Source organism: Metopolophium dirhodum, chromosome 4, assembly GCF_019925205.1.
Source record: "Metopolophium dirhodum isolate CAU chromosome 4, ASM1992520v1, whole genome shotgun sequence".
Classification (NCBI taxonomy): domain Eukaryota; kingdom Metazoa; phylum Arthropoda; class Insecta; order Hemiptera; family Aphididae; genus Metopolophium; species Metopolophium dirhodum.
Genome location: NC_083563.1, coordinates 17,846,370 through 17,857,980, shown reverse-complemented (window position 1 = coordinate 17,857,980; position 11,611 = coordinate 17,846,370). Strand labels below are relative to the sequence as shown.

Genomic DNA, 11,611 nt, shown 5'->3' with positions numbered 1-11,611 from the left:
TAAGTAGATACATACACTATTATTGTTCATAATATTATTTTTATGGTAATAGAACATAGGTACCGTACTACCGTATCATTGTTATTATTATTTTTATAGCTTATCACTATATAGTATATTATAATAATATATCTACTATTATAATTCAATTTATGTTTGTGTTTATGTTTATACTTATTATGTTTGAAGGAGACCTACACTAAAGATTTGCCCAAGAGCCAACCAGTTCTATACTATACACCATTGATGTTCATACTTTCACAAACACAATTGAATATTATTAAAAGAAGTTAATTTTTTCATTGTTATAGAAATTTTAATTTTCTCAAACCATAATTCTATTATAATTCATACAATTTATAACTTCAAAAAATGTTTGAGTGTACACCCATATTCTTTTATGTTTATACATAAATAAATATTATAGTATAAATAACCAATTATTATAATATTAGTATAACGTATAACATGTAGTTATTTGAAACGTTTATCTTAAATCTTATATCTTTATTATATCTAATCAAAAACTCAAGAATTAATTTTTTCAGTGAAAAAAGGGATTGATAAATATGAAATAAAAAGTTTCCAATATTGAAATCAGGCTCACTCCACGGCACAAATTCGTCAGTCCAGCAATTTTACCTTTAAAAAATATGTAATTATTAAGTTAATTAATTCAAGATTGTTATTCAGGATAAAATATTTAATTGGATTTCGACAAACCTATGTAGCCTATATTAGTATCTTTAGCGTTTCGTCTCAAAGGCCACGTGTGTTCCAAATTAATTATGGCTTCAATGCTGGCCAAATTATTGCTGTACAAAGATAGGTTACATTATTACTAGGGCTGCAATCTCGATGCACTTTGTATCTTTTTTTTAGAACTGTAACTATACAATGCTCGTTTTGGTAAAAATTTGTTTCGTGTATTGTGGAATAGTTATACCTAATGAATTTTATATTACAACTATTTGCAGTTTTTGGAATTTTTGGTTTTTATAGCATTTTTTCATTTTCAAGATTTACTTAGAATTTTATACATAGGTACATTTAAATAAAAAAAAATTATTTCTAAATTACCTAATGGAATTAATTACATAAATTATTTTACTAGCAGTGGAAACAATCAAAAATTTAATATAATTTTTTTAATCTTGCATTTTAAATTTCACACAACTTACAAAACCAATACGAGTGAACAGGTAATATTATATAGGTATCTATTTGAGTATATTGAAAGAATCTGATACATAATATTGTGTGATCAGCACTGAATACAAATAAACAAATTTGAGCATCATTAAATATAACCGAATTATAAAATGTATATATTTATATGTACAATGCATGTTAAATTTTAAAGGTTCTGTACACCTAATAGTTTTATGAAATTTAGTGTATTTTATAAATGTATTCTTAGTGTTTAGTCCATTTTCTTAGATTTTATTGGATATCAAATGTCCGACCCTATGTATTACATTATTGTTATTATAGTGTTTGTTAATTGACTAATATATATTTATCTAATGATATGAGTTTTGGTTTTTTCAAGTTGTGAAATAACATTGATATTTATCTTATTCCAATATTGCAATAATATTATTTTTTTTCGTATATTTGTGTTACAAATAGGTACTATTACATGATTAATGATTACACTTTCAAGTTACACATTATATACCTATTGTTTCTTGTTACTGTCGTAGTTTATAACAGATTATATTATACAATAAGATAGTCAATTTAAATGTCTGCAATCATTATTTTGAAAAATTTCAATGTGTTAATTTTCATTTCCAAATATTTTATATTATAATGTGTCATATAGCAACATTTTTTGAGAAAATTTTTAATAATATTTGTTAACGGTATTGTTCTAAAGTTCATTATTTTTTTGAATAATAATATCAATATTTATTTCATATTCCGAAGCAAAATATTGTTTTGGAGTATTTCGGTGCATTCATAAATCAAATTTCGAACGAGTAATTAATTAGAAAGGTAGTTAAAATAGAGTGGCAAAATGTTGCGATACTCCACTTATACATACACTTTTAATAGTAGGTAAATTACCTATTATGAATTAACCATTCATTTGAAATTCGATTTATATGTATCTATGTAAGGACTACAACAATGATCCTGCTTCGTAATATGTATTTAAAAATTGATATTGTCATTCAAAAAATTGATAAACCTAAAATTATAACAATAAAAAATTGTGAAATATAATATTTCTTTTCAAAAATGTCTGTAAGTTAAAAAAAATATTTTCAAAATAACTGAAATTGTTTGATATAATGAGTATATACCTTAAAATCTTAAACGGATCATCTTATTATTGCAGCGTTTGGAAAGTTCGTTTTAAAACTGAACTCATTCACATTTACGTGAAATGTGTATAAAAGAAACTCGTTCACGTTCAAGTTCATTGAAAAAAATTAACGTGTTCATTGGGTCGTTAATTTAATTATTTATTTAAAAATGAATAAGTATCAATACTATAGATTATAATATAATAATGATACACACCGAGTGTAGTGACTATCAATGTAGTAGTCTATAGCAAATTTTGAAAAACAACATAATAAAATAGACAAAAGTATCATTCGAATTTTGATTTTTAATTTGTATGTCAAGTTCTCTAAAAAATACTTATTTTGTACGTATTCATACTCTATTGATTATAAGAGCTGGGTGACGTTCACGTGTCGTTCACTCAATATGAACGTGAACGCATTGAATGTGCGCTTACGAACGCGTTCTTTCCAAACACTGCCTTATTTTATGAGTACTGTAGGTGTGGGTATATGGGTTATGTATATTTTTGTATTATTTATTATTTTGTTAATTAAGCAAAATGTGCTATACTGTTGTAAGCCAAACTATTTAATGGTAATGAATTAATAACAAATACATTTTCTCACCTGTCAGTTGAGTCGTTCAAGAATGTTAATGATTTTTTTATGTGGCTGAAGTTTTTAGGTACTGTAGAATAAAATAACTCGTAATCAATGTCTGTACAAGATGGCAAACATTTGCATGTACGGTATGCTCTCTGTATAAGAACTAATAAGATAAAATTATGATATAATATTTTTGTAAAATAGCTAGATCTTTCATTTGAATAAAGTTTTATCGTTATTTAAGTTATATAATATTGATGTACACAATATGCGAGTATGTTACAAATTGTTTATTAAAGTTTGATAGCTTTTTCAGAAGAAATACTATTTAACCAAACACGTTATATATATTACACTCAGTATACCTAATGCAAAATATACAGTGTGCAATTTACTGGCACAAATTTATTTTTTCCGCTCTGGTCACTTTGGTTATAATACAATATAACAATATTTAACATGTTTTTATACATATATACCTACTGTATAATATGATAATATTTTATCGTGCAGAAATTTACCTGCGGCATTTGCTAGACATTCGTTCGATTTGGGTCCACACACGGGAAGAGAACTACCTGTTGAAAAAACAAAAGTTTAAATATTTTAGTTTGACTAACAATCATTTGATTGTGCCAGGGGCCCCTATAATCATCTTAATTTACATGTAGCCCTTTGAAAAAACAAATATGAATATAATTAATGTGAAATTAAAATGCTTCATAGCTTATAAAAGCTGTTTTGATTAGGAAATTCGAGTAGTTCGTATAATATTAAATAAATTATATTTAATCATACTTATTCTGTAAATCGGAGCACAACCACACAATGTCTCAGTATAATTCACCTGACATTCGACATAACAATTTATATACGAATATACTGTGTTGTACTTAAGCCACTTCTCGTTCAAGTAATAACATCCTCGCTCTTCAGGTGTCCAATTTTTTAAACCATCGTCAGTCAACGACAAGTGAGTTGATATTTGAACAAAGCTATGACTACTTTTTGAAAGTTTTAAAGATGAATGTGAATAGTCCGGGACGTCTGATGGACTATGAAAATAAACCTGAAATAATCAGGATACATCGTTTAATACATAGGTATTATTAGTTTTTTTTCGTCAGAATATTAAAAACCAATATACCTTCTGGTTCAATACATTAATTATAATGACTAATGAAATTAATAACAACATTTTAAAAATCTAAAAATTTAAAATAATTATGTGTGAGTACATATTTATTTATTATTTAAAGTCCGTATTAATATATGACAATGACATCTAATCACGAGTAATTATTGAATGCATTGTGTATGTATGGATTTATATACTAATATACTATAAATAGTAGGTATGTACAATCAATATTGTAATTTTAAACAGCATTCATAATGCAAACGATCGTAAAATTAAACCATGTACTTATAATTTATATTTACAAACGTATCCCAATACTTAATTAAAATTAACTTAACTTTTTAACTTAATTTTAACTTTTAACTCGTTAATGCCCAGCCTTGCTTAATTCAGTAGGTCATTAACTATTTATCAAGATTACATTACACATAACATGCATTATATTACATATTTACATTTATGCATATCGTCGTCAATTCGTTACTTATTCTTTTTTAATATTCAGCTTATTGCCTCCAAAATGTATTCTTATTATTCCCTTCTCTCGTTTATTAACTTCAAAATACCCTTACGTTCAACTCGTCGACTTAGTAAATATCACATTCCTTATCGCTCAACCATTTAGTTATTAAATGAACCTAAATAATCCAAATAATGAAACTGGCAAAATATAACTCTCTTTTCCTCAAATATAATCACTTCTCTAATAAATATTTCTTTAAATCGGGGGCTCAAGCCCGTAACTCTAAACAAATAAACAAATAAACAAATTTAATCAATTTATATCAACTTATATTCTTTTGTACCTAATTACAACAAAACTAATTTAAGAAAAAATTCACCACAGAATAATAAAACATTGAAATAAAAACTTTTAAAATATTTTCTTTACATTTGTGTCCACATTTCAAATACCTAGCATGTCGCATGTGTGTAAACATTTAAACCTAATTCCAACGATAAGCTGAAAATTAGTATACCTAATACACTTAACTGTAAATCCTTGTTTACTCGAACACCCATAAAGTGCATCCTGTTGTGCTAATATAAACTCAACAGTATTCCAAAATGCTGTCGATTTCATGTTCCATGGTATATTTGCAGATATTATATTATTAGTGCTGTAACCATCATCTGAATTCCAGTTACTCGTTAAAATTGACCATTTCTTACCTGTCTGAAGTACATCTTGTCTAATAAAATTAAATAATTCCAATTATTTAAAACCACTAAAATGTGGAAATATTATGATATTAATGACTTATATGAACCATGGAATATATTTCTATATAAATTTAAAATAGTTTGGTATTTCCATATCTGTATGAATAAGGCCCGGAATTGATGCGTTTGCATCTTTTTTTCTAATGCTTACATTCGAGGATCGTCTTTACAGAAATTTGATTCATGGAATATAGAATTTTATGGTACAATTTTTATTTTGCATTTTTTGCATTTTTATGAAATTTATTGCTTTACGGTCATTTTTTAATATTTTTGGTGCATTTTATTCAATTTTGTACTTTATTACATATTTTTGCATTTTTCTTGTTGAAAGTTACACTTTATTGTAACACATTCAGTTTCCATTAGCTTGACGATTATCGACTTTCATTATCTTTATCGTTTGTTCTCGCAGTCTACGATTATTTAATAGGGCGATACTATTTAAGGACCGGTCAATCAAAAAAAAAAATTCCCAAAAGTCGATAAACTTATTTCAAATTGCAACAAATTATTTTTGGAAGCTCCTTTGAGAGTAAAAATGTTTAAAGTGCGCTAGCCTATATTAACTACGATTTATGGTACATTAATTGTATAAAACGTAAATTTTTTAAAACGTAATTTTTTAAAAATGTTAACATTATAAAGTAATTTTTGGTATGATGTGGTCATTTTTAAAGTCATTTTTTGATGTTATAAGTAATTTTAACATTTTATGTGTGCATCTTTTAAAGATTTTTTGATCATCAAGTTCTGGACCCTAGTTATGAACAACTTTCAATATTTTGTTTATGAGTAATTTTAATAATATCGAAGTCTTCATTATTCACATTGAACATATTTTGTAAACATTGCTAACTCGTAAAACTTATTCTAACTTGGTATTACCAAGGTACTCAAATTTCACAAAAAATATGATTTTTTAAACCAGATGATTAATTTTGGAACACCCAGTATGTTTAAAAAAAATATATTTATCTTATCCCTAAAGTTTTTTATAAACTTACAATTTGTTTGGAATTTGTCTATACATATCGTGATATGGTAGTGCATTAAAACTGTAACATAAATTGTTTAATAAAAATATAGGTTGCATGATTTCGCAAGGATTATTAATGATTTTTTCTTTCCATCGAATTTGTTTTATAGTATCTTCGCATTTGGTTGAGAATTCCTGCAAGTGTAATATATTTTTGAAAATTTAATATTAGTAGTATTACTGATAGTCTTACTATTAGTACTATAAACTATAATGTTTAAAATAAGTATTATAAAATAAAATCATTGTTGTATGCACCTATGTGCAATGTGCATATACCTAAGAGTAAATTTAATTCAACAATTTGAAATACCTACCAATAATTTTAATTTAATGTAAATAGTGTATTAAATTTAAAAAAATCTCTTAAATAATTAGGTACCTTAATCTTACTTATTACAATAATATTGTTTCTTTGATAATAAATTAAAAAAAACTTATTCCATACATCACACATATCAAAGTTTCAAACATCATGCGTTAATTTAATTACATAACGATGCTTTAATTTAGTTAATTTATAGTTGCTAAACATACTTTTAGTACTTTATAAACAATTTTCGGATTTATTTTTTCTAGTTTATAGATTTTATGTTTCCAAGAACACATATCATATACCACGTTCAGAGTCTGCCATCTAAACAAAAATAACCAGTAATTATATTTTCTGATATTATTTATTGATTTATAATCGTAACGATTAATATTTAATACTATTATATTATATTGAGTTTTGAGATTTTAACTATTATAATGCTGTATGCAAGTACATGTGATATTTATGTGAGATAACTTTCACATAATAATATATATTTAAATATGTCATTAATCATGATTCAATAGCTTCAACAATTGAAATGTATCGGCTTTCATAAATGTCAACCTTTTGATGCCAGTAAATGTAAATTTACGCACTACTTATCATATAATTGCGCATTTTTATAACGCTGTTCAATATTGTACATTTAAATTTTAAACAGCTGGCACGTTTTTAAATTAAATATAAAAAGTTGTTGTTTCAAATAGGTATTAAAATAAACTTTTTCAATAATTTCTGATGAAAATATATAAGTTTATAATTTTATATACTTCATATCTTATTTTTCCACCATTAATGTTTGTAACGAAATAATATATTAAATTCAAAAGTGTATAAATCGTGTATATTATTATTAAATATGCCAAATTAGAGCTTCAAAGTGAGGTTTGAAAATATACTAGTGGGTACCTATTAATATTAATATAATGTAATATCCTTGTTTGTTTAGTTAAATGTCATCAAAGAAACAATATGTACCTATCTAATGGTTAATTTATATCTTCCCCTTCACCGCCCAATTTTACAATCCATACTTTGTCTCAAAAATGTAACTCTCATTTACAAAACTATTATAGCTCCCCATATTATGCAGGTCGTAGTGGATCCAAATTTTGGGGCAAGCTAAACCTTCCAATATTTGTAAACTGAACAAACATTAGTCAATTAGTTTACGTCTTTAAGAGGTAGGTAATTACTGGATACCCCTGGTAGGCGTTTGGTGTTTCTAAACTTCTACACAACGATCTACATGTGCCCATACTCCAAAAAATTAGTTTATCATTATTAAAATAGATTTCACTGTTGACTCTAAAATCATCAAAATTCTTTTAATTCTCTAATTGTTTTAGAAAATCCCACAAGAAAGCCAAGAGCTTAATCCAGTATAGTGATCAATGTTACTTATTTTTGTAAAGAATATTAAATACTTTCTGAAGTTCAACTAATGGGTAGTTTCATCTCGCTCGTATCCCTTATTCCTAAGTAGGTACCTACCTATATATATGTATATTATTTTTTTTCTAATTATTCAAGTATTTTTACTGTACCATATAGATATCTATAGACTGTGAATATTTCTTTAAAATATAAAAAAAGGTTTCTTCATTACTTTTGCGCAATGTTTTATTTATAGATTAAGTCTCTGGATTATCTGCAGTTTCAATTATGCGTATAAATAAATGTATTAGGAATTATATATAAGAATATAATTAGGTACTATATTATAATAATTCATCATTTAAATGTAAAAATACTTACTCTTCGTCGGTTTTGTTTTGTCGCTCCCATTTCAGTACGGAGGCTAAGTTCATTGTGTTTGAAGTAATAGGATCGTTGTGACAAATTGTGATAGCGGGAAATGGATTTTCAGACATATGCCGTGGTTCGTTAATATTAAATCTATTCACTGGAGAATCATACCATTTCAAAACTATGTCATACGATAAAAATACTAATAATGCAAAAGATCCAATTAATACGCTTATCCAATAGAGCCTATAATAAAACGAAATTATTAATATGTTATAATTTATAATTATTAAATTTAATTTCACCCACATGCCTCCTAATCAAAAATCAAAATTAGGATTACCGGAATTCAAATAGTACATTTATTTGTAATTTACTATAATTGTAATATTTTGATATAGTTTAAGGCATATTGCTATTTAATTGGGATAATGACTCAATAACCATTACGTTACATGTTTGTGCCCCTTAAAATAATTAAATTATTATTATTATTTATATACCTACAGTTGATATCGATGTAATATTTTAAACTTCAATACAAATATATTATGTTGATTTGATATGATTATTATGATATATCAATAATTTTACTAATAATGTACAAATTAAGGGGATTCGAAACCGTGGTTTTCTGTTTTTGTCTAACACATACGCGAATTAGGATTTTTTCAAGTTATCAATATTTTATGAGTTGGTGACAATTTTCTCGAAAATAAACTGCATATAGGCCTTCGGATGTGAAGATGATCAGGTTGGGTCGCACAATCGGTAAGAACCCTGGCCCATTAAAAGTAATATTTCCATCAAAAATTGTTCCCCTCCAGTTTGTGAAGAACTTTGTAACTATAGTATGCCGTATGCGTTCTCGCGGTGCTATGGATCCCCCCCTCCCATTGTCGGTGTCTGTTGTTCGTGATCGTACATTAATGGAGAGGCAACAAGTACGTCAGGTTTATGCTGATTTAGAACAGCGCGGCGTTGGAAAAACGGCAAACACAATATAGTCGTCAGACATTTCAACGGCGTACCTTCCATTGTCCAGGCAGACAAGGGTTTTCCATTCAACCATTCTACCCATCGTCACGTCGCTCCTCCAAAAAACTAACCAGCTTATATGATAAACTAAGTACCTGTGGCGACGTTGGATCACCATCATACCTCATCGATCCTCAATGTTTTCATGTCATACCACTGTCTTCGTTCTACCTTTGTAAGTTATTAATTAATACATCTAGCGATTTTTTGATTTTGTAAATCGTTTTAAAAATAATAATCCTCCTAATTCTAATTTATATAATTAAAAAACCTTCTATCAAAATGTTCGTGGATTAAAAACTAAATTAGGAAAAATTTTAGAAGTTATATTCTTATTTTGAATTGTTATGATGTCATCATCCTCACAGAAACATGGCTCTCTCCTGATATCCATGACTCTGAACTCGGGCTTAATGGCTATCAAATCTTTAGGGTTGATAGAAATCCTCTTAACAGTACCTACTCGCGGGGAGGTAGTTTCTCATAGCAATTAAGTCTACTTTAAAAGCAACTCTTATCAGTACCAATATCAATACCTACGCTCGAGCAAGTATATACCCTTGTGTCTATTAATTTTTTTAAAGTCCTCATAGGTGCAGTTTACTTACCACCTGTGTAAATACTCTCAGTTTACGAGGCCTATACCACCTCTATTGAACACCTAATATCATCTAACCCTTCTTCGATCCTTCTCTGTGGTGACTTTAATCTACCCCTTATAAATGGTCTAAAATCAACCTAGGTCCATCCGCATCTGGCAGTATGTCGAACACCTCTACCCATCTTGTGGATTCCTTTTCATACTTAAATTTTGATCAGCTTAATCAAGTGCCTGATACCCGTGGATGCACTCTTGATCTTGTCTTTTCTAGTATTGATGCACCTCCAGTAAAAATTTCAAATACTCCAATCGTCTCTCCTGATCCTTACCATCCTCCTCTGTTTATATGTTTCCCTATTCCATCTCCCATAACTCCTCATGACATATCGTGATTATAAATCTGCTGATTATGAATCCATGAACCATTATTTAGGATCTTATTTGATTGAGAAAACACTTTTTCACTTTATACAGTTGATGATTCTGCTGTCGTCTTTAACGATGCACTTCTAAGCTCTATCAATAAGTTTGTTTCCAATAAAGTATGGTTACCATCTACATTTCCTAAATGAACATCCAGCACTTAGAAAAATCTTATAACAAACAAAAAGAAAGTCTAAATTTTTTTAGAATTTTTTAAAATATCAATATTTTTTTGATTAAATTAATTTGGAACGCAATAACTTTTTTAAAAATATTATTTTTGGAAATTCGCTAACATGGGTATATTTCTTAAACTATTTACTAATCATATAATTTTATCAATTTTTATCATGCGTTTAAAATTTAAATAGCATCAATTTTTTTTTAGGTCAGCTCTGTAATGAATATAATATTATTATTTTTTTTTTTTAATGATCATTAAGCCCGGCAACTATAGCCATTAGCTGTTTGTTTGTTTGTTTGTTTGAAAGGAAGGGTACTGTTGGTTTGTCTGTTGGTGGTTTTGGCAGAATTTAAAATTGGGCACCCGTAGATTTCTACCATGCCCGGTTGGAGAATGGCGGTGCCTCTCTCCAGATAGTTGCCTGCCCAGAGACAAAAGACGCTCCTGATCGAGATTCGAACCGGCGACGGTACGCGTCAAAACCGACGCCGTAGTCCACTCGGCCACTCCATTAAAAGACCTACATAATACTCTAATACCTACATTATATTTAACCAAGCCATTAAATAAAACAAAAATCTATGTGTATAATATAATATACTTACGATGAGTATTTATCATCTGTCCAAAAATTATTCCTCAAGCTCATATGTTTGATTACATATTTTTGTATACTTTTGATTTTTGCCATTATTTTGGATGTAAAGTGGTTGTCGCTTTAAATGCCAAGTATACGCGTTAAACTAAAACATCGAAACTTTAAAGTCAAACCGTGGTTCGTGTTTACTACCTATACATTTTTATACAGACATTCCTATACAGTCAATTTTAAAATATCAAAAACTTGTAATAACTAATATGTTATACTATATTATTATGTACCTATATCAATTAATTTTGTTTACTATTATTTACTTTCAAATTATATAATATCATGACACTATTGTTGTAAATTCACCAGAGACTCTCATTAAAGCTATATACATC

The 11,611-nt window shown here is 27.6% G+C and overlaps 1 protein-coding gene across 1 annotated transcript; it reads right to left on the bottom strand.

The window, feature by feature from the left end:
• Window positions 1-401: 401 nt before the first annotated feature.
• Window positions 402-11,315, bottom strand: LOC132942267 (pickpocket protein 28-like). The gene is made up of 10 exons (XM_061010539.1): window positions 11,230-11,315; window positions 8,388-8,624; window positions 6,848-6,947; window positions 6,279-6,445; window positions 5,042-5,240; window positions 3,705-3,975; window positions 3,428-3,484; window positions 2,928-3,069; window positions 724-815; window positions 402-642 (listed from the first exon to the last, which is right to left on the bottom strand). Exons 1-10 carry the CDS (start codon window positions 11,313-11,315, stop codon window positions 545-547), a joined length of 1,449 nt encoding a protein of 482 aa, XP_060866522.1. The 3' UTR covers window positions 402-544.
• Window positions 11,316-11,611: the final 296 nt, after the last annotated feature.